This window comes from Vigna unguiculata, chromosome 3 (genome assembly GCF_037176805.1).
Source record: "Vigna unguiculata cultivar grain cowpea cultivar isolate G323 ecotype 2 chromosome 3, ASM3717680v1, whole genome shotgun sequence".
Taxonomy (NCBI): domain Eukaryota; kingdom Viridiplantae; phylum Streptophyta; class Magnoliopsida; order Fabales; family Fabaceae; genus Vigna; species Vigna unguiculata.
The window spans coordinates 23,132,847-23,158,454 of NC_140794.1; the positions used below are offsets into that span (position 1 = coordinate 23,132,847).

General features: G+C 34.1%; 1 protein-coding gene across 1 annotated transcript; it reads right to left on the reverse strand.

Annotated features, from left to right (window-relative positions):
- Nucleotides 1–20,026: 20,026 nt before the first annotated feature.
- Nucleotides 20,027–23,569, reverse strand: LOC114178208 (stearoyl-[acyl-carrier-protein] 9-desaturase, chloroplastic). The gene is given in 5 exon segments (XM_028063977.2): nt 20,027–20,318; nt 20,321–20,350; nt 20,353–20,899; nt 21,455–21,959; nt 23,303–23,569. Coding segments are annotated over 5 exon segments (1,227 nt in total). The 5' UTR covers nt 23,413–23,569; the 3' UTR covers nt 20,027–20,283.
- Between the last annotated feature and the right edge of the window lie 2,039 nt (nt 23,570–25,608).

Consider the following 25,608-nt stretch of genomic DNA (forward strand, 5'->3'; position numbering starts at 1 on the left):
GCCATCAAAGAGAGTGAAGAAGAAGAAAAGAGCAACCCATTTATCTTGTGTAAGTTTGTGCAGAGAAGCTACCTTGGAGAAAAGGGAAGATGTGAATGTAGATTTAAAGAATGTGGTTGATATGCATGAGACTCAAGTTGATAAACCAATTGAGGTAATTCCTCCTGAACCACTTGTAGACCCTCTTTCGAGAAGATCTGCTAGAGAAGACATCCTTCACAAAAATATTCCCCTCATGAGTTTGTGTTGTTGACTGATGGGGGAAAGCTTGAAAGTTATGAAGAAGCTATGTGGTGTAAGACCCGTGAAAATTAATTAATTAAATAATTAATTAATTAATAAATGCGGGTAGAAAGAGTCTTTATGGCATTAATTATTGTTTGATGTGACGTGGTAAAGTACTAGCTCAAGTGGGTTTGAGTCTTATGTATGCTAATTATGTGTTGTTGTTTTTTTATTTTAATGATATGTATGAGTATCGAATTGGTATTGTAAACTTACATTGATTAAAGTGTATCACTAAATATGATTTAGCATAGTGGTGGTGCTTTGGCCTTATGAGTGGAGGGTCATAGGTTCAAACCTTGTTGGACCTAAAGTAGGCTTTATTTTTGCTAATTCTAGCTTGGAGTGGAGTTGAAAGGGCAAAGGTAAAAATTAAAGGGAGGAGCAGCCAAAGGGCTGAAAAACCAGTATTAAACCACTGTAATTACCCTTAAATTTTGAAATGTATAACACCTCATTAAGGGTATTTTCGTGTTTTGAAGTAAGGGTTTTGGCTTGCGTGTGGTGAATTTTGGGTGCACAAGGGAGAATTGGTAGAAGGTTTGAGGAGGAGCATTCTATCTTCTCAATTTTTGACTAAAAACTCCAGGTTAGGGGAGTTGTTCCTTGCATGTGTGAATTTCATGATTTGTGTATGGTATTGTGCTATTGTAATCTCAATTGAAAACTGAATCGTATGAATTCGGGATTTTATAATGCATGATGTTTATGAATTGGGTTGGTTGTTATCGGTTGAAAAACCCTTTTGGTGATTGGTATTAAGGGGGGAGTTGAGGGTTTTTGAATGTTGGAGGTTTAGTGGGGATTGAATGCTCGAATTCTGGTATTTCTGATGAGTAGAAATTATGCTTCTGATGTTGCTTGCTATCTCTTTGTGTTAGAAGTGCTTAAGTGGTGTTTGGCATTGGTTTTGGGTGAATTGAGTGCGTGAACAGAGAGGGAACTCTGCAAGTCTCGCCCAAGCGAGTCCATCTCGCCTAAGCGAGAGTTGCAGAACCTCGGTTCTGTTCTTGAGTCGCGCTGCTCGCTCAAGCGACCTGTGTTGAAGTTGAGCGACAGAGACTCTCGCTTAGGCGAGAATGGCTCGCCTAAGCAAGGTCGCGATGGGGAGTTTGGGCCTTTTGAGCGCGACTTCTCGCCCAGGCGAGAAGTTTGAGTTCTGAGCTAAGAACACTCTCGCCTAGGCGAGAGTGGCTCGCCTAAGCGAGTTCACGAAGTTGAATTGATGCATTTCTCATTGAATTCTCGTTCAGGCGAGGTGTGTGTGTTATTTTGGGCGAGGGTATGGCTCGCCCAGGCGAGAGGATCTCGCCTAAGCAAAATAATGTGGAGAAGCCATTGTTTTAAGCTTGCTCAGGCGAGGTAAACTAGCCTAAGCGAGGCTGAGGGCTTAGCTTGGGCGAGAGTCCCTGGCTTAAGCGAGTTTATGTGAATTGTCATGTTTGTATGTGCTTTATGCGTTGGTTTTGGCTACTCTTTCCTAAGTATAGGAAGTATATGCATGTGGTGTGGTGTTTTGGGCTTGAAGGACTAAGTCCAATAGGGGTCTGGATGTGCTTGATGGTTGGACGCATGATGGGCATGAAACTGGTTGAGTTCCCGTCGGCTACTAATGGGCGAAGAGTCCTTATTATGGTGATTAAATGCGTCGGGCGCACGATGGGCAAGGAACTGTTATGCTCCCATCGGCTACTATTGGGCGAGGAGTCCATAGTATGGTGATTGCGTGCGTGCCAAGGTCCAAGTTAAGAAGGCTTGGATGTTTTACTACAGACGAGGAGTCTGTAGGGCAGGACTATGAGCGGGATAGACTCATAGGTTTGGACCACGAATGGGATAGTTTCGTGGGAGCACAGTGAAGTCCCAAGACTTAGTTCATGTATATGACTCATGATTAGGGATGCCAAAAAAATCCGTACCCGCGGGTATCCACGGATAAAACCTGCAACGGGTAGGAAATGAATATTAAAAATGGATACCCGCTACCTGCGGGTACGAGTATTTTTGATACCCGCATGTTAACGGGGTGGGTACGGGTATCACAGTATCCGTACCCGTGGATACCCGTACCCGCTAAACTTTAATTAACAAAAGTACCCTCACACACAAATATATATATATATATATATATATATATATATATATATATATATATTAGTTGGCTTAATTTTTTTTAAGTTGCACATCTTGTCTTCTATCTTCATTCTTCAAACTTTAAGTATTGGTATATTGTCTTCTTCTAAGTACATCCCATGACATTCTTCTCTTTCCTTTATTTGAAATTGGGCATATACATCAAATCCTATATAAACAATGACGTTTATGGTATGCTTGTTGTCAAATGATGGAATCAAAATAAGAATACTTGACACGTGGCAATTAAGGTTTATTATTTGTTTATTTTGTTTATTTTTTAGGAATCAATTGGAGAAAATGGACTTTTTGATAAAAACACTAATTAAAAAAATTTCATTGGGTTGAACGTCATTTTATAAATACTTTTATAATTATTTGGATTTGTATAAACTTTAGTTTATTTGAACTTTATTTAAAATTTATGACACATATGTATTTTATTTCGTTTTATTTGAATTTATGATTAAATATTTATTTTTTAAATAATTTTGTAAATATCTGCGGGTACCCGTGGATACTCGCGGATATGAAAAAATAGGCGGGTACCCGCATAACTAGGGATGGCAACGGGGCGGGGCGGGGACAGGTTTCACTATCCCATACTCATCCCTGTAAAAAAATTCATCCTCATCCCCATACCCAAACCCAACGGGTATCAAACTTTTGTCCCATCCCCATCCCCACCGGGTAACAGATATAATCTCGTACCCATACCCCTACCCATTTACTTACTACTTTAATATTAATTTTAACTAATTTTTATAAAATAATAAAAATTACGGTAAAGGAAACATAATATTATCAAATATTCAATATTAGGAGTATGGTTGTTTCTTTGATATCAAATACTTTGAAATAAATTGTAATTGTTTACATTTTAGATTAGAATACCAAATAAAATTTAGTGAAAACCAAAACATTTATTAAATTTGCAAACATTAATGAAACCTAGTTGATAAACTTTAAAAATATTTTTAAAAAAATATAAAAGGAAAAAAATATTTAAATTAAAATATATTTTAAATGTTTGTTTACTTCAATTTTTTAAATTATAATGAATCTATATTTTATACACTAATAAAAGTTATAATACATCACTTGATCAAAATGACGTAAAGAACAAATAATAAACATAATAATAAAATTTTAACATAGATCTTGTATCTTTTGAACCACAATATATGTTGGATGGTGGTAAAAAATATTCATGGCAATTACATTAAATTTTTATATTATAGTAAATAAAAATTATTTATACAATTATATTGAAAAAATTAAAGTATGATTGTAATGAGTTAAAAAATAAAAAATAATTAGATAAAATTTATCAAAATAGTATTCTACATTATGAAAATAAACAAAAGATAAAAATATTAAGAAATTATCAAATGTGTGTCTTATAAACAATTTGAAGACTATTGGAAGGAATCACACAAAAAGAAACAAATATATAATTAAGGGTATAAGATGAAAAATATCTTAGAGATCTAAGAAAACTTTTCAAATATCAACATATATACTCAATGGTTGATAAAGAAACGACGCAAAGAACAAATAATAAACATAATAAAATTTTATCATAGATCTTGTATCTTTTAAACTTCAATATATGTTGGATGGTGATAAAAAATATTCATGACAATTACATTAAATTTTTATATTGTAGTAAATAAAAATTATTTATACAATTATAGTGAAAAACTTAAAGTATGATTGTAATGAGTTAGAAAATAAAAAATAATTAGATAAAATTTATCGAAATAGTATTCTACATGATGAAAATAAACAAAAAAAAATATTAAAAAATTAACAAATGTGTGTCTTATAAACAATTTGGAGACTATTGGAAGGAATCACACAAAAGAAAACAAATATATAATTATGGGTATGATAAGATAAAAAATATCTTAGAGATCTAAGAAGACTTTTCAAATATCAACATATATACTCAATGGTTGAGAAATAACAAAAATTGTTTTAGCGAAATAAAAGAGTTCTTGAAATGAAATAAAAATTAATAATAATAAGTAAAGATTTTTTTTATATTACCAAATAAATGAAATGTTTATGCTATTAAACACTTAAATTAAGAGTATTAAACATTCTCATGTGAAAGGAAAATAAACAATAAATAAAAATATTAAAAAATAATAGAAATATTCAAATGTTAGACATAATTTTTTTTTTAATTGACATACATCATTTTAACATAATTACATAAAGATTATGATAAGATAAAAAATATATTGGAGATGCAAATGAGTTTCATGACAAACAAAATATTTAGAAGAAATAAAAAATAAAAAGAATATATAGGGTTACTTAATTAATTATGAATATTTTAATAATTTAAACGATGATGGAAATATGGCGGGGACGGGTATTATGGCGGGGATATATTCATCCCCATCCCCATCCCCATACCCAATTGAAAAAATCGGGGATTCCCCATACCCATACCCATACCCAGTCAATGTGGGGATTCCCCGTCAAAACGGGGACGGGTTCGGGCAATACCCACGGGGACGGGTTTATTTGCCATCTCTACGCATAACGGATACCCGACGGATATGGGTATGGATACAGAGCGAATATTTATCAAGCGGGTAGGGTACGAGGGAGCTACTACCCGTACCCTACCCGCCCCGTTGACATCCCTACTCATGATGGACTATGAGATCATGGTTGGGAAATTTGAAAATAAAGAAATATTAGTCATGTTATTTTTTTAGGATGGGTGGCATATTTATTTCTTGTATCTTTTTATATATTGTGCATAACTCACCCTTTCTGTTTGTGTATGGCGATGATCGGATAACTTGTTATCCGGGAGCAGATGATTTGACATGTGAGCCAGGAGATGCCTAGAGATGGAGAGTAGGGGCTACTTGGGCTTTTGAAAGCATTTTTATTTTAAGATTTTTGATGTAACTTTATTTATGTTGAACTTTGGTAAATTTTGTATAGAATGATGGTGAACATTTGAATTATGTTACGACTATAGTTTTGTTTTAAATTTCCCATGTTTTGGGAAATGGAATTTTAATAAATGAGGTATTTACTTTTATTTCCTATTTTATTTATTAAAAAAATTGGTAATATTCCTTAAGGATGTTACATGTTGCATGAAGAGAAAGACAAGTGGTATATAACCATGCAAAAAGAGATGAAATCCTTGCATGAAAACCATACCTTTGAGTTGGTGAAGTTGCCTCAAGGTAAGAGAGCACTGGAAAATAAATGGGTGTTCAAATTGAAATCAAAAGAGAATAACTCACAACCAAGATATAAGGCAAGGTTAGTTGTGAAAGGGCTTTGGTCAAAAAGAAGGGTATTGATTTTGAAGAGATATTTTTACCCGTGGTTAAAATGTATTCAATCATAGTTGTACTTGGTTTTGCAGCAAGTTTAAATTTAGAAATTGACCAACTTGATCTAAAAACAGTCTTCCTTCACAATGACTTGGAGGAAAACCTGAAGGTTTTGTAGTCAAAGGTAAAGAAAATTTTGTTTGCAGATTGAGAAAGAGCTTGTATAGGCTCAAACAAGCTCCAAGGCAATGGTATAAAAAATTTGATTCCTTCATGATGGATGACGGATCACGGGTATGATAAAACTTCTTCTAATCAATGTGTTTTTGTGAAAAAATTTCTTAATGGAAAATATATTATTCTCTTGCTCTATGTTGATGACATGTTGATTGTTGGTCATGATAAAGATGACATTCAAAGTCTTAAAAAAGAGTTAAGCAAGTCCTTTACAATGAAGGATTTAGGTCTTGCAAAACAAATCATTAGCATGAAAATTGTTCATGACAGGAAGAATGAAAAATTGTGGCTATCCTAGCAAAAATATATTGAAAATGTATTAGAGAGATTTAATATGAAAAATTCTTAGCCTGTTAGCAGTCCACTTGTAGGGATCAATTCAATTTGAGCTCAAATGATTGTCCTACAAATGAGTATGAGAAAGAAGAAATGCAAAAGATTCCATATTCATCTACAGTTGGTGGCTTGATGTATTCCATAGTGTGTACAAGGCCAGACATTACTCATGATGTTGGTGTTGTGAGTCGTTTCCTTGCTAATTCTAGAAAAGAGCATTGACAAGTTCTGAAATGGATACTTAGGTATCTCAAAGGTACTTCTAGAGTTTGTTTATGTTTTGGAAGTGGTAAGCTTGTGTTGAATGGTTACACAGATGCAGACAAGGCTGGTGATGTGGATTCTAGAAAATCTACTTCTGGATATATGATGACTTTTGTAGGGGGAGTAGTGTCATGGCAATCAAGACTATAAAAATGTGTTGCTCTAACTTCTACATAAGCATAATGTATTGTTGTTACAGAAGCTGCTAAGGAGCTCTTGTGGATGCAAAAATTCCTCTAAGAGTTGGGATTATCACAAGAAAAATATGTTTTGTATTATGATAGTCAACGTGCAATCCATCTGAATAAGAACTCAATGTTTCATTCAAGGTCAAAGCATATTGAAGTTCGATATCATTGGATACGGGATAAATTAGAGATGAAGCAATTGTCATTAGAGAAAATCCATATTGATGAGAATGGGTTAGATATGATGACAAAGATTGTACCTGTAGGAAAATATGCTATATGCAAGGAGAAAGCCAATTTGGTTGACTATGGTCCCAAGTAAATGGCAAGGGGGAGATTTGTCAAGTGGGTCACCAATTTTTGGGCCCACACTGATTTAATTAAGAAAAATAAGGAGGTAATTTTTTATGGACTTCCAGCCCATTATGCAATTTAAATATACAACCCTTGCATTAGGTTTATTATGTGAGAAAATATAGTGAGAAACAGAGAGACAAAAGTTGTGAGTGCCTCTATTGAGAAAAAAAGAAGCCATCAGAGAGACTAAAGAAGAAAAGAGCAACCAGTTTATCCTGTGCAAGTCTGTGTAGAGAAGCTACCTTAGAGAAAAAGGAAGATTTGATCTAGGTTTTGCTTTTGCTTCGCTATCTGTTATTTTTTTAGATCTTTCCAACAAGGATTGTTGGGAATCCAAGTGTGAGTCTAAGTCCCACATTGGATAGAAATGAGAAAGTGGAGCACTATATAAGGACAAAGACCCATAAATCCATTGCCTTAAGGTTTTGGGTTGAGAGTGATGTCAATGGATTATATGGTTGGACTCAGGTCTCATCGGTGTTGTATCTCCCCAATGAACCTCCTTCCTCGGAAAACCTAACAAGTGGTATTATAGCCAATGGTTAGTCTTGGTGATCGGCTCAGACGAGTACAATGTCTCTATATCAAAAGTTTTCATGGCAAGGGTTTTAGGTAAGTGTGTCCTATTAAGAAGAACGATGGTACAAGAAGGAGTACTCGAACGCTTCCGCTAGAGGGAGAGTATACCAATGTGGTGGAAGAGACTCACCCTTGAGGGGGAGATTGTTTGGAATCCAGGTGTGAGTCTAAGTTCCACATTGGGTAAAAATGTGAAAGTGGAGCACCATATAAGGACGAAGACCCATAAACCCATTGCTTTAAGGTTTTGGGTTGAGAGTGATGTCAATGTCTTATGTGGTTGGGTTCAAGTCTCATTGGTATTGTATCTCCCTAGTTATTTTACATTATTTTATAATATACATTTTTAAATATTTTACATTACTAATTTGTAATGATTGTTATATAAGATATTTAATTATGTTTTGAAATGTGTATGATAATACTCTAAATTATTCATTTTAGAGCAATCTTCACCCTCTTTTATGTACTATTTGAAATGTACGGTAATTTCTCATTACTACTTTATAATGATTGTTATATAAGATGTTTAATCATATTGTAAAATGTTTAAAAATGCTCTAAATTATGCATTTTAAAGCACTCTTCACCTTCTTATCTATTATTTGAAATGTATGATCTAAACGTTTTTAATATATTATATAGGGGTGGCAAAACGGGCCAGTCCGGCCCGTTTTGGCCCGGCCCGCCTATGGTCCGCCCAAAGCGGGCCGGCCCGGGCTGGTTGTCACTAATAAAAGGGTTGGATAATGTAACCCAGCCCGTCCTAACTCTTTTTTTTATAATTTTTTTTAACTTTTTTTAATTTTTTTTATAAATCTATTATATATATATATATATATATTTATATAATATAAAAAAGGTATTATTTTTTAATTATTTTTAATTTTAAACATAAAAAAATAAAATAAAAAAACGGGTTGACAGGCTAGGGCGGGCTGACCTGTTTTGGCCCGCTAAACTAGCGGGTTAGGTGGGCTGAGTTACAGCAGGTTGGTGGACTGAAAATTCCAACCCGGCCCGCCCTTTTCTCGATTGGCTAACGGATTGGCCCGACGGTCCTGGCCCATTTTGACATCCTAATATTTATATAATATGTATGGTGGAGGCACTTTTTATTAGAAGTTACTGTATGAATCAAATAGACAAAAGTGTTACATGTGCTTAAAATAATGAAATATAGAGTATACTTTGAAATGTGTTTTACTATGAAAATATGTAATGATTATTATGTAAGATATGTAATCATGTTTTAAAATGTGTTTGATAATATTCTAAATTATGTATTATGGAGTACTTTTCACCTTCTTTTATTTATTATTTTATTTATTAATTGAAATGTATAATTCACAAGTTTTTAATATATAATATAATGTGTATGTTTTTGACACTTATGACTTGAATCAAATACGTACAATCGTTACTTAAGTTTTTTTTTTATAAATGTCTTTTTCTTTACCACATTTGAGTCTTTTATCATATTATGATACAACACAAGCATTAAGTTCATATCAAACATAAAGAAAACGTTCTTTAAGTTTATTATTGTGTTAAAGGAAATGCTTCATCTTTTATCTACCTAGATGATATGTTAAAAGCAAGTCCACTAATATCATTCAAAAAAGAAGAAAGAAAAATGATCAATTCATTGGACCGTAGCAGATAACATCGAAGATAGGACCAGCAGCCTATGAGATCGCTTTACCACCACATTTGGCAAAGTTGTATAGGGAATTAACAGTTAAGGAAGTACATTGCAAGTCTTACACTTGTGTAAGAAGAGGAGGACGTTGAGGTACGTGAGGATCAAATAGTAGGAGTTGGATTAATGAGAATCTTGGATTCTAGAGTCAAGCAACTCAGAGAAAAGGAGATTCGGACTGTGAAAGTCCTTTGGGACGATGCAAACCAAGGGATGACTTGATTGATGGAAGACCTCATGAGGCAATCCTATCCGCAATTGTTCCTTGGTAAGTCCAATTTTCGAGGACGAAAATCCTTTAAGGTGGGGGGAATGTAAGACCCGAGAAATTTAAATAATTATTTAATAAATGCGAGTAGTAGGAGCCTTTAAGGCATTTAATGCAGATTGCTATGACGTGGAAAAGTGCTAGCTTAAGTGGTTGAGAATACTTTATTGTGTGAGAGGATTTGGGTCCAAGTCCTATGTATGTCATTTGTGTGTTATTTAATTATTATTGTTTTTAATAATAATATGTTAGAACATGTTGAGGGATAATATAATCATAGAATTATATTAATCATCATGAAACATGAATTGGTTAAATGGTTGTGCTTTGATTTGATAATTGGTTTGATGTGGGTTCGAACCTTAGTGAACCCTAAACTAAATTCTCTTTTTGTCAAAATTTACTTTGGCATGAAGGTGAAAGGGCATGGAAACCCTAACTGGCCAAGGAGCAGCCAAGGGTGGCTGAAAAATAGATGTGTTATGAACCATTGAATAGCACTTATACCACTTTTAATGCCATTTTCGTTTTAGCACATTAATCCATCTTTAAGGCACTATTATAAGTAAAAGTTTAGGTGAGAGAAGAGGTTTCTGCATTTGTTATTGTTGTATAGGGAGAGGAGAACGAAAGTTGAGAGTTTGTTGAGGATTGAGTGAGGAAAGGAGCTACATAGAGATAGAATCAAAGGAGGATTATTGGTGATCAAGGGGGAACTCACAACAATTCCAAAATAAGCTAAGGAAACCAGGTTAGGGGAGCTGTACTCCGCTATTTTTTGTATTCGTTTTGTTAATGATATGCAATATATGATGAATTGGATGTCCTTAATCTAGTTATTTTGTGTGATTCTGCGTTTCTGGAATTTTTCCAGAAACCGCCTGGCGGGTGATGAATCACCGCCAGGCGACATTTCATTTTGTTCGGGTTTTGAGGTTCCTGCAGAGGGACCGCCTGGCGGCACACCCCTGGCCGCCAGGCGACGCAAGTGGATTTACCTTGATTTTTATGTTTTTCTTGTTCTGGACAGATTATGATTAGAGGGAAATCTAGTCCTAACTGTTTGTTGAATGATTTAATGTCATATGTTGACGAGATCACATGTATTAGGAAAATTAAATTGGGAAGAAATCACATGAACATGGTTAGGGATTGGGGAATTGGGAATTTCGTGACAATGGTAAATAATGCGCGAATTGCAATGATTAAAGGTGGATTTAAGATTTAACTTGATTATCAATGGCATAAAATGAAGGCTAGTTAATTGAAATAGGGTAGTTGATGAAGGAACGCATTTCTGGACAACTTGGGAATTTGGGAATTTAGTTCGCGCAGTGCAAGAAGGAGTTCTAGAAATTCCAGAAAGCTATGATCTGCCTAGCAGTGAGCTGTGTACCGCCAGGCGACGTGACAGTAAGAGTAGTTGAGATTCATAGGTGCGAGTGGGATGTCTGGGTTCCTGGAACTGCAGGAACTGCCTGGTGGCATCCAATTGGCCGCCAGGCGCCATATCAGATATGTGAGGGGTGCTCTGGTTCACGAAAAACGTTGTTTTTCTTACTTTTTGCGCAACAGGGACCGCCCAGCGGTAGTACAGTCCCGACAGGCGCCACCTTCCACTTTTGGGCGCTAGGCGCCACCATTTTTTCTAGTTTGCGCAATTTTCGTAAAACTGCATTTTCCGGTTCGTTAACCAGTCGATTTAAGTGAAATTTTGACAACTGGTCCATAACATGTGATTCTTCACTTTGAATGGTGGAGATTTGATTTGGAGGTCAGTAGCTAGAGATATACGTTACGCAATATTGCTGATTTTGGAGTCTTTAAAATGCATGAATAACCTCTTGATAATTACTAGTAACTTCTAATGAAACATGATTGGGTTATGTGGTAAGTCTCTATCAATTTGAATGTTCCTTTGGATTAGTCACATGTGGAGAATTGGTTTGGTGAAGGCATGTGTGTCAATATTAACTTGCATTTGTGCATAAGATCATGTGCTTAAAATTGTTAGAGTGTTGCTGCTTATATTTTGTTTAAGCATGCTTGGGATGGTCTATATGACTAGGGGATGAATGCACATGTGAGATGCTATAAGGCCTGTAACATTATAGATGGCAATGTTTTTCATTAGAGGTACTCTAGAATGAGAGCAAATGAGAGCAACCTGTGCGAAGTGAGCTTGAACCTGAACTAAAACCAGTAATGTGCAAGTACTGGTGTAGCGTTTGGCGGTAGAGGAAGTCCCGCTAGGCGATAGTTGCAGTGGCAGTGAAGGCTAAGGTGCTTAGCGCCTGGCGGTACGTGTCCTCTGCCAAGCAATTTGGAAGCGGCAACGCTTGGCGGTACGTGTCCCCCGTCAGGCGATTTTATTGCAGCAGTATTGCGGTTCTTGATTCTGTGGGCATGATCTACAAGGCTTATGGTGATGCTTCAAAGGTGGGATTGCTGGTGTTCCTTGAGTTGTGGCTCAGAACGTATCCCTTGTGTTGTGGCTCGGGATGGGGGTTAAAGCACGTGGTATTCCTTGAGTTGTGGCTCGGGATGGCAGATGAACACGAGCAACCCTTGAGTTGTGACTCGGGTTGGCGAGTGTTGCTAGTGTGAGTGTGTTGGTTGTGGCCAGTACGGATGAGTCCATATAGATTGCCCTGCTCAGTAGTTGACTAACGAGTTTGGTAGTCTTGGGACATTGCGAACTATGTTCGTATTATGAACTCTACCTGGCGTTATGGTGTATGATCCGTAACATGGTTTCCCGCACGTGCTCTATCGGTTGTGGTCGATAGGTATGGCAACAAGTCACCTTGAGGTACTCACTAGAAGATGTAGAACACGAATAACATGGTGGTGGCCATGTGATGTGATATCAAAGGATGGAATTCCTTTAGTGTGATTGTGTGATTGGTATATTTGTGCCATATATATATATATATATATGTTTATTTTGTTAGCTCACCCTATCTATTTGTGTTTGGCGATGATCGTGTACGCGGTACACGAGAGCAGATGATGTTGCAGGTGGATCTGGTGAGGCTTAGCAGCGAAGTTGGGAAAACTCATGGGAACAGTTTTATAGAGTTTTATCATTTATGGTTTTGGAATAAAGATGTAATCTATTATGAGACTGTTTTGGTATTTTATTGAATTTTGAGAAGATTTGAACTTAGAGTTATATTTATTATGAAATAAATTCTAAGAAATTCCCGCGTTTTTATGGAAATGGATTTATAATAAATATGATTTTATTTTCTTATTTTATATTATATTTTAAACTCGTAATATTTGATCGGGATGTTACATTTGGTATCAGAGCAATGGTTTTCAAAATATTTTTGGGCCTTGGGGAGTGAGCTTGGTGCGTTTCGGTTGTAACTTGTGTGTTGTGGTTAAGTTATACTGCTTAACTCTATAGGTCTAAGATTAGTAACAATGTCCTTACCGGGTTTTGTTGAGCAGGCAGGGAATGTTGCTTGTGAGGCTTAAGAAAAGTGACACTCTTACCGGGTTTTGGTGAACAGGTAAGGGTGGGGCTCTTATCGGGTTTTGTTGAACAGACAAGAGTTGTGTTTGTGAGACTCAGGGAAAACAACACTCTTACCGGGTTTTGGTGAGCAGGTAAGGGGTGGACTCTTGCCGGGTTTTGATGAGCAGGCAAGGGTTGTTCTTTGTGAGTCTCAGGGTAGGCAACACTCTTACCGAGTTTTGGTGAGCAGGTAAGGGTGATACTCTTGCTGGGTTTTGATGAGCAGGCAAGAGTTGTTGCTTACGAGTCTTAGTAGAAACAGCACCCTTACTGGGTTTTGGTGAGCAGGTAAGAGTGGTACTCTTGCTGGGTTTTGATGAGCAGGCAAGGGTAGTTGCTTATAAGACCTAAGGAAAGTAATGCTCTTACCGGGTTTTGGCGAGCAGGTAAGGGGTATTACTTGTCTTTCCCGATGCGTTGGTGCGCAAGGGGAGAGGTTCTTTCCAAGAAGCGTTGGTGCGCAGGAAAGGAACTTGTGAACTGGAAGTATTAAGAACAGAAAATGTCTTGGTAGAGTGATGAGGGTGCACACCCATGACTATATCTGAGATAGTTTCCTTTCTTAATTCTAAAGGATTTTGTAAAAGAGAGAGAAGTTATAGGTTGAGTTTCTTTTCTATACCTTTTCTTGTTATCTTTGCATTTTTTTTGTGGTCTGTGTGCGTTATCTTTAGTGGTTGACTACAGAATCAAGGTCAAACTTGATCTGTTTGTTTTGCAAGAGTTGGGTAAGGATTTTGAGAAAATCTCCTTATCTAAGATGCGAGTACGCATAAGGATATCTTGGTGGGCAAGGAAAGATAAGTTGGTTTGATGGGCCTAAGAGCGACGTTAGAACCCATAAGCAACGTGTTAGGCAAGGGGATCTTCAAGAATGAGTTCTTGGGACTAATACCACAAGTTTTGCGAGAGGAATTGAATTCAAAGGTTATAACAAGGGAGAAGTATTCTCGTATGATGGTCTATTGGGGATCAAAGGATTCAACCTCAAGATTAACTGGAAATCGACTCCTTTGTAAGATTGGGGCAGAAACGTAAGGAAGATTTGTTATTCCCTGCTCTCCTTCCTTGAGCGAGGGGATACCAACAAAGTGGTGTAGATGAGGGAAAATGGGTCAGAGAAGTGGGAAAATTGGGGACATAACCAGTGAAAGTCATAAATGCCTTTGTTTTTGTTTTTTAAAAGACAAAGCTTAACAACACTAAAAAGCCATGTCGCTAGCAACCTAATATTTATTCACAGTTTTAATAATTCCTTATGTCCATTATCTTTCTTTAGAACTTTATTTTACCCATTTGTGTATAAAAAATCATTTACTTTAATATAATAGTGAGAGAACTTAAATGATGTGAGGATGCTTAGAATCAATTTCTTTACCTTTTTCTTATCTAGATATGATGGCTTTTACGTTGGTACTGATACATATATCATGAGTTATGAAAAAGACTTTACAAAATATATTAGATTGGTAATGTTTGTATTATAGTTATATTATATTCTATTAATAATAAAATAATGACCTTTACATCAGATTTTAGATTTTAGTACATTTGATGCATATATATGGCTTTTAATTATAAAATTGTCAGTAAGCTTTTTTATGTTAGATATATTAGATATATGGTGTATAAATGTTAAATTAGTAATGTAAATACTTTTTTTTTCACTATCATTAAAGAATATTAATTGAAATCGATTTCTATTAAATAGATTATTATATTCTTTGGTTATTTAATTATATACGCTTAGATGCTATAGAAAAAAAAATTAACCTTATTCTTCTTCCAACAAAACATAGTGAGTACTCCCCACCGATCCACAATCATCAACCTCCTCCTCTTTCATATTCTTTGTGTATAAATGTGCTATTAACTAGGATATTTTGTGTAAAGTTGTCGCATCTATATTCTTTAGCAATTTTAATCATTATAATAAAGATTGAATCATTTGTGCTAAAATATTCTATGCAGTTGTGTGGAATAACTTTAAGATATGGATCCCTCTAAGAGTAACCCTTTGAATTTGGATGATGATCTTGTATCTAAAACTCCTGGTTCATCTGAAAGTGTTGCCACAAATAAAAAAGAAGTATTAAATGTTTGGAATTTTTTCACAAGAATAGGTAAAGACAAGGATGGAATTGAATACGCTTTGTGTAAGTATTGTGGCCATCACTACAAAGTTGGCAAAAATCGTAAAACCAAAAATAATTATGGGACTTCACATTTAAGTTGACATATCTATTCATGTAAAAGTATTGCAAACTTATATTTGGATCTCAGTCTTGATCAAGAAGGAAAGTTTGGGACACACAAAATCAATCAAAAGGTTCATCGTAAGTTACTTGCGAGAGCCATAATTAAACATGGTCTTCCTTATAATTTTGTTGAGTATGAAGGAATTAGGGAGTGGATAAAATACATTAATCTTGAGGTTGACATGAAATGTAGGAACACCACTATTTTAGATGTGGAGAAGGAATACATTGAAGAGAGGGATAAAGTTAAGCAGATCATGTCTAGGATTCCTAATAGAATTTGTTTAACTTATGATGTTTGGACTGCAATTACTTCTGAGGGTTATATTTGCCTAACTACATATTTTGTCGATGAAAATTGGAAATTGACAAGTAAGATTCTTAACTTTTGTCAAATGAAACCACCACACACGGGTGCTGAACTAGAAAGTGTTGTATTTGACTACCTAAAGCAATGGGGTATTGACAAGAAAATTTTCTCCATTACCTTGGACAATGCTTCTGCAAATAATACCTTACAAGATATTTTAAAAAGCCATCTTTGTGTTCAGAGAAATTTATTGTGTGAGGGTTAGTTTTTCACGTTCGATGTTGTGCTCATACTCTTAATTTGATAGTTCAAGATGGTTTAAAGGTGGTTGACAAAGCACTTCATAACATTAGAGAGAGTGTTAAGTATGTTAAATCATCGGATGAAAGAACTCTCAAATTCAAAGAATGTGTTAGTGATGTTGGCATAAATATGAGCATTGGGTTGAGATTAGATGTGACTACAAGATGGAATTCGACTTATTTGATGCTTGAAAGTGCAATAAGATACAAAAAAGCTTTTGAAGTTCTCAAAGTGGTGGATAGAAGTTATAAAAATTGTCCATCTTCTGAGAAATGGAGTAGGGGAGAGATAATGTGTTAATTCTTAGAACCATTTTATAACATCACAAACATGATGTCTGGTTCATCTTATCCCACTTCAAATTTGTATTTTATGGAAATTTGGAAGATTCAATTAATTGTTGAAGAGAATTTGTTGAATGAAGATGTCATTTTAAAGACAATGACTTTGAATATGAAGGAGAAGTTTCAAAAGTATTGGAAGGAGTATAGTATTGTGTTAGCTTTTGGAGCTATTCTTGACCCACGACTAAAGGTTGATTTTATAATGTATTGTTATAAAAAATTGGATCTTCTAACTTATGAAGAGAAAACTAAGAAAGTGTTAGAAAAGTTCAAGATGTTATTTGGAGAATATGCAAAGAATTTGTCTATCTCTTGTGGTTCTCTTTCCCAATCTCCTAAGGAATTCATCATCATGTCTCAATCTAATATCGAAGAGAGTAAGGCCAAAATATCAAGGATTATTTGAGTAAGTGTTTTATACTTAGTGTTCATTGTTTTCATTTGTTCTTGTTTTGTTTTGATAATTAATATGTCACACATTAATTGTAGGATTTTTAAATGTATCAAAATGAATCAAAATTTATAATTGGCAAGAGCGAGGTAGATGTTTACCTAGATGAACCAAAAATAGATGACGAAGAAAGTGAAGATTTTGATGTGCTCCAATATTGGAAGAGTAATGAGAAAAAATTCCCTATGTTGTCTATAATGGCTTGATATGTGCTTAGTATTCCCATTACTAATGTTGCTTCAGAGTCAGCTTTTAGCAAAGGTGGGCGTGTACTTTCCAAATATAGAAGCTCTATTGTTCTTGATCATGTGCAAATGTTGATTTGTACTCAAAGTTGGTTATACGGATTTTCTGAAAATCCTAGTGGTAAGTTTATATATTATTGTTTTTAAAATTACTTTACATTAAATAACTAAATCTAGACTAATAGTTTAATTGTTTGTCAATTGTTTCTGAGATAGATGAAGTTATGCATGATATTTTTGGACATGGGGGAATCGCTGATGAGTCTAAAGTTCTTGAAGATGTTGAAGATTGACAGGTTCAATTATTACTTCACATGAACATGCTTTTAGCTTCTATTTGAGCCACGAGGGAATCACTAAAAAGTTGTACGTAAAATCTTAAAAAAATGAAAGTTTTGGATGAAAAAAGTAAAGTTTTTGAGCCATGTGTTGTCAAACAATGAAATTTTGCTGGATCCTTTCAAATAATTTGCTTTGGTCGAGCTTGCTTATATACTCAAACTAAAGTTTATCTTCTTTTGTTGTTCCAGGAAAAATCAAAATTTAGAATGGGAAACATGTGTTCCAGTACCTGATGTTATAGGTTTAAACTTTAAACTTTTAATGCAATTTTAGGTTAGTCATAGTTGGAATGCATTTTGGGACTTGATTACTTCTCAAGAACTTGTGTACATCAAAGAAGTTAATTCAATACTTAATTTATGAAATGTGGTATTGCTCTTGTTGGACTTTGGGTGAAGGGTGAGTAAGTGTATTTTATTTTATTTTCTGGCAGTGGTGCCTTCATTTATTGATATAAGGTGATTCTTGATTAGGAATGAATGAATGATAAGGTTGTGAATGTGCTGTATGAAGTCACATCTCTTTTTGGAATGAGTTTTATTTGATTTATGTACAATTATCAGTGAGTGATGTTTTCATTTCTCTTACAATGGCTGGTACAATTAATTGGGGTCTGGAAGCTGTGAATTTTTGTCATATAAATAATTTTTTCATGTTTAGAGAAAAGCTCAAGGGCTGGCCCTGACCCACAAGACTTTTGTGGGCTTTTTAGCCTTTGGGCTTTTTAGTGGGGGGCTTTTTTGGTTCTGTGGGCTTTTTTGGCCCCAACCCACGTGGGCCAAGGCCAAGCCTTGTGGGTTGAGCTAAATTGAAAACTCTAACCACAACACATAATAAGGTAACTAACTAAAAGATAATTCCACCTAAGTTTATTTAGGTTAAATATGTTTTTAGTCCTTAAACTTATACGTGAAATTGGAATTTTTCATGTGTCAAGCATCAATATATTTTGGTCTCCAAACTTAAAAAACAAATGGATATAATCCTTTTAATGAATGACATTAACCTTTTTTTACGTGTTAAACAAGTTTTCCAATATGACATTTGAGCTAGAACGTGACAAATGATGTAAACAACTCAAACGTCAACCTCAAACATCATTTAACACGTTAAAAACATTTCATGGAGTTAGGTTAGAAAGTTTATATCTATTCATTTTTAAAGTTTCAAAACCAAATTATATCAAAGTTTGAAATAAAGAAAATTTTCAATTTTACATTCAAGTTTAAGAATTAAAAATATTTTAACCTAGTATATTTAATAGTTTACTTATAACGAGAATACTAATTTCAACTTCCTTTATCAATATTCATATTTATTGTCAGTTAATTATTCTTTTGTTGGATTAGTAACTTAAACATAAAAACATCATTCTTAAGTAGATGTTCAGTGTTATACTCACTTATTACAATCTAGAATTGCACACCAAAAAATCAAAGATATTAACCTCATAAAGAACTTGACCCAAATAAAATTAAATTTTAATAAAAATACTACGATAAATAGGACTAGACTTGAAGAAAAATGCTTAAAAATGCAAGATTCTTCTAAACCATTAGCTTTGAAAAACCAATTTATAAAAGTTTAAATTAAAAACAAAACTATTTTTTTCTATATTTCATTTTTAAAAATAAAGGAATATATTATTAAGTTCAAACGTTAAGTATTTACAATAATAATTTGGTAGATAATAATAATCGCCCTTAAATTATTTTTTTTTAAAACACTCAAAATAACATACATTGAATTCGTAGCTAGTCAACAAATACAATAAATACATCACGGTAATGGATTGTTGACGTGGATTTATATGGTGCTTATGAAGAAAGTTGATCTCAAGAGCAACAAGTCATATGAAATCTATTTAATGGTTATAACGAAGAAAAAGACCACATAACGAAGAAAAAAAAAATAGGGAAAAGGAAAACAGAACACGAGCTGGTGTAAACCAACAACATAGAAGTTGAGATATAAAGAGATCTCAATTCGAGTAGAAGAGGGTAGGCAAGGATCACATGGACGAGTTGTCCTCACAAACCCAAATAGTTTGAAAATGGTAAAAGTGTTTCCCCATAACCAGCAAACTCTGAACTGCTTCACTTTCCAAGATCCTCAAGTGGAAAAGGAAAGGGGTTAATTAATTGATGGAGAAAGACGTTTGGGAGTGATAAAGTTAAAAATATACTTTAAAGAACTTGTAATGGAAAAATTAAATCGTTAAGAAAAACATCTTTCGAATATTTTTAATCATTTAAAAAATATTAACCTAAAGACCAAAAGTTAAAGTACAAAAAAAACAGAAACTTTGGTTTGCGTGATTCTCACATTAACGTAGCGTATGTAAACATGAATATATTAAGAAACCATATATCCCACCAAAATCACGTGTAGTCATTTGACAAAATCGCACGCTAGAAGATTGCCTGGTAGCCGTAGTGACAATTAATGTGGTTAGTGAAGCATACTTCAGTTGGCCAACAATAATAAAGGGAGCATATCTCATGTATCCTATTGCAAAATGGCAAATAAGCAACACTCGGTCGCTACACCATCATCAAACTAACTTCTACTATGTGGAAAAATATCCAACCACGGAAGAACTAAATTTTCTTTATCATCAAAATTGCCATAGAAAAACGTTTTTGCTTATGCTTCAACAGACATCACTACCACAAAGAAAAGGGAAACAAAAAAAATAGCATTTCTAATACTACAGTTGCCCCTAATTGCGTGACTTGCGAACCATGCAAGAACAACTGTTTCACCTTACAGTGACATATAACAGACCAAAAAAAAGGAAAAAAAGAGAAAAAAAAAATGACAAACTGAATCTTCAACTATTCAACATTTCTCAGAATGGTTTTGCAGGAACATTCATGATGCTTCCTTGGCGCATTTAGAGTAGTACTTCCCTGTCATGAATCCAACTGAACCGAATTTTTGATGACTCCTTGACTCTTGCTTGAGCTCTCTCCTCCAACCTTCTGATTCTTGGAGGCAGCCCACAAACGTAATCCTGAGCCTTCCTTCCCTCGCTTGATAGTCCTGTTAGATCCTCCACCTTCCACCTCCCCACCAGAAATTCAAGTATATCAGCATAGTCTTTGGCAGTATAGACCCCAATGCGTTGGGCTACAGCAGAGTAGTTATCAAACAGGTTGTCGTCAAGGCCATCATACATAAGATGTGCTGGCATGGCAATTTTCTTCCTCATCATGTCTGCAAACGCCATAACAGTACCATCAGGGTCAACCTCAAACAGCTTTTCCACTATCTTGGTGTATGCAGTCTCGTGGCGTTTCTCATCCGAGGCAATCATGCCGCAGATCTGGGCCAACTTTATATCACCATGCTCTTTAGCAAGCCTGGCTGTGTTTCCGTGGGATATGAAGGTTGCCCTCTCTTGAAATGAAGTGTAAATGAAACCAAGGTAGGGACTGTTCTCAGTCCGAGGATCCTATCCATCAATATCAATCAGTCAAGGACAATACTAGAAAAGTGAGAAATGCAACATAAAGCTGTATCCACAAACATCTCCATAAGAAAAATGAAATAAAATGAGTTTCATCATAGCTAATAATTAGCTTATGCATTAGCTATTTTGTAGAAGCTCTCTCCTATTGGCTTCTCTAAAATATTTTTTCTTTTTTAACTTATGCATAAGCTAATTTTGGTTTATAGAGAACCTTAATCATTTTTTCTACTCCTAAAAGTACTAGTAGAAAAATTTATAAGGAATTTCAACAAAATTGAAACCTACTCTATTAATCTAGACATTGAATTTTAGAAGGTAGATCTTACTATAGTTCAATGGCATTATGTGTATGATTTTGCTGACAGAAACACATTAATACATCTGGATGCATTAGGTAATAAAATTTATATTTCAGGCACTTGTTCAGCCAGCACCCCCGGCCCAAATATAGTATGCGTTAAACGGCAAGTATGAGTATGTTTCATAATGAAAACCACAATCGCTGAAGACCAAGATAGACGATGTACAAGATCTTACCATTCCAGATCCAATCAGGTACTGAATTGTCTTCTCAATTTGTCTCATGTCAACTCGTCCACATAAGTAAAGATACTTATTAAGAAGATCACCGTGTCTATTTTCTTCAGCAGTCCATGCCCTAGTCCAAACTGCCCAGGAAGTAAGGCTAGCGCCTGTTTCATCACGAACTCCATCCAATGTATTTAACATTGTTTGATAAGTAGGAAGGGCTTCCTCTGTGATCATGTCTCCAACCAGAACAACAAAGTAATCATCAGGAAGCTCCTTCGCTCTCTGTCTCAGTTCCCTCACCTGCTCGTCAAATCCATCTGCAGAAGGATCTGGTAAAAAATCCTGTGGTTGCCAACATTTTTCCACAGGTTTAAGGAGAGTCAAGATGTTCTGCTCAGCCCAATCCTCCAACGATTTGAAAATCTCAATCTTCTGGGGAGGCATAGAATGGGTCACTTGAACATGCACTTCTCTCGGCGGCGTGAAAGGCTTCTTAATATTTTCAACCTCTCTACAAAAATTCAAATGACTTTTAAAGAAATAATACAGCAAATTCTCAAATGATGATCATGCTGGTAAATTAATCTACAAAGTGAACAGTACTGTTAATAGCAACAACAATCGTAAAACCCCCACATATACAGACCTATACCATTTCATGAACACCAATGTCCAAAAGCATAAAAATGACTATTTTACAGAATGGGCAGTTTGCAAAGTCTCCAACAAACAGTAAATCAGTTTTGATGCTGCAAGATAGATGCCCATGTCTATGCAACAAACTGGAGACACTACACTCACAACTAACAGGTCTGGAGTAAGGATGAATGGTGGGTAAATTGTAACTTCAATTAGGGAAAATGGTGCCATTTTTGACAAATAAAGTAGGACCAGTTGATACCCGAGATAAATCTAGTCATACGATCACATCGCTGCAGTAGCAGCATTGGACACTCATAACTAGCATGTGCATGGCTCACAATGTATCGCACATGCATTACTATCAACACAAACACCTAACAAGGTCCCAAATGGACGGTTGCACCGAAAGTGCCTACATTCCTATGCTATTCAAATTTCCATCCAAAAATCCAAAAACCCCAAACAACCAGCAAAAGCAGTTTTGGAGAAGCCACTAACAGGTTGGAACTGTTACCACACTTTTCAATTCACTCCGGACAAGAGAACCATAATCAGTGAAAAGTTGGCAACAATCATCAAACTAACATTCCCATAACATACTCATAAAGTATAGGCAGAAAAACAGAGACCACATATGAAATCAAGCAGAAAATAACAATGATGCAGCAAGTTCCAAACCACACAATTTTTATAAAAAAAAAAGCAGCCGGAATATCACTAAAACACAAATCCATTAAAAGTCTTCATTACTGTTGTAGGCAGCCGAATCAAAATTCTCATCGAAATAACAATCCATTTCCAATCCCCACCAACCCGGAGAAAAGAAGCGCGCACACCGAACACGAAAAAGAAAAAGAAAAATAAAAAAAAATCAACAGTGTGTATTATATGAAAACATAAAATCGAACCACCCCACCCATCAGATTGGGAAACGAAACATGTGGAATAGCATCTTCAGCGGAGAATAATTGATGGAGAAAAAAAAAAGTGAATTTGAAAACAAACTGAAAAAAAGAAAATAACAAACAGAGCATTAGCACAGAGAGGTAGCATAGGGCGTGATTTTCAAAGTAGTTAGGTTTGGTTTGAGGCATTACAGTGATGGAAAAAGCAGAGAAGAAAAACAAAAGAGTGAAAAATGAAGGAAGTGAAAAGAAGGGGAAATGCATGATTTGAGTGAAGAGAAGAAGATCTGAGAGTGGGAGAACTGACTTGGCACCGGAACGGAGGGTAGAAGCCATGCGGAACTTGGGAGATCTGAGACTCGCCATCTGAGGAAGGGCGAAGGTTTGGGTTGGGAGAGGATTGAGTCTGAGAGCCATTCTTGATTCTTAGGTTAACTGGTTGAAAGATGACGAGAGCGAAAGGGATTTTCAATAACGAATGAGAGAAATTGTGTGAGAAGAAACAATGAAAGAAGAGAAGAGTGATGTGAGGCAGTAAAGGAGGAAAGTTGCGAGTGAAAGGAAGAAGGGAGCACAACCACTTAATGGATGGTTTAGGCGCATCGATTCAGGGATACTCTCGTCTTTTCCTCTACCTCTCTAAAACCCTCCTCTCTTTCCCTCTTAATTACTCTATTACCCTTCCCTCTTTTATATTAAATCTAACAAACAAACAACCATTTTTAATTTTATTACAATCATTTTTGGAATATTAATATAGAAATTAATTTTCTCTTTTAAAGAGAGGAGTAATTATAAATTGAAGTATATTCAAAAATATAAATCTTTATATTGGTTTAGCTATTAAAGGGGTGAGAATTAGTTAGCCAGTTGAATCTAAAAACTCAAATTTAGGAGAATGTCAATGTTTCATTGGATTGTACTAATATTCTAAATCAGTAGTCTTTAGGAAATCTTAAAACATGAAAAAAAGTAGCATCCTAACACGTGAATATCGCAATATAATCTTAAAACATGAAAAAAAAATATAGTGTTTTCACAATATTTTTTGTACACTTTATTTCTTTAATCTTAATTAATTATAGTTTTGGTTGCTTAATATTTTACATAATTTTTATAAATTTTTAATTATTTGTAATTCATTTAATTTTATTGGCCTGGTAGTAATCGTATCACTTAAGATTTGGGTATTTGGCGTGCACATGTGCAGTAGTGTATTTGTTTTATGTCTATTATTTTATATAAAAAGTGTTATATTATTAGTGAAACTATTTCTAAAATTTATATAAAATTAGAGTTTTGATACTGGTTTTTTTTTCGAATATTTTATTATTTAATAACACCATACTTGTTTTCCAATAAAAAATTGACATGAGACTCGACATGACCTCAAAACTGTAAAATATATATATATATATATATATATATATATATATATATATATATATATATATATATATATATATATATATATATCTATAACTATATATAAAGGGGATTCCCTCTTTTGTGTCCACATTTCATAATTCCAACTTTACCCTTTATAATTTAATTATTTATTAAATTTTTAAAAATTAACGGTTACTTTTACAAGTTTTTATAAAATTATTTACTTATCTCCTTTTTCTTTTTTTCTCTTACTATTCATCAACAATTATTTTTCTCTTATTTTCTCCGTACATTTTATTTTATTTTTTATAAATATACTTTTATTTTGTTTATTAAATTAATAACATTACAATATCATCAATTATTAATATAATTCAAAAAATGCGTACACACAGGCGCGATAGCGCCTGTGTTTACACTAGTATATATATATATATATATATATATATATATATATAACAAAAGTTATAAAAATTAAAAGCGTTAAACATATATTATAAGCATAGAAAACTGATTTAACCACTTATTTAATTGTTAATTAATTAAATAAACCAAGTTAGCTGGAATTTTTATTGTATTAAGAGGTTAACTACTGCTTTATGATTAACTTTCGGATAACAAAAATAAACTTTCTGATTAATAATCTCCTAAACTAAGATTAGGATAATGGTTAATATAGCAATTAATGTTTTAACTATTTTATTAAACAATTAAAATAACTTGGTATTTGATTTGAACCACAATTGCGAAAAAAGTCTTATTACATATAAGTTGATTGTACGTCAATTTGGAAACAAAAAAGTCTTATAACATAAATATTGCAACCAGATTAGATACATTTGGGAAAAAAAAAGTCTTATAACATAAATATTGCAACCAGATACATTAAACTTTTAAAATCAATTCCATTATTTCAATATTTAAATTTCGATACAGAATATGATATTATATTTATTTATTTTTTATAATTAACTTTTAAGATATGCATAACAAAAATATTTTTCTTTTAAAGCAAGAAAATTAATACCCCTTAATAGGAAAATATATAAACGTTATAAAATATGTCTAAGCATTTAAACTATAAATGAACAATAGTTAATTCAATAATACATAATGTTGTTTTTTTTTAAATAACTTAAATATGAACTTAATCTCTAATAAATATGGTCAATAATAATTTTAAATATTGTTTATAAAAGAAGATTAAATAAATGTAACTTATAT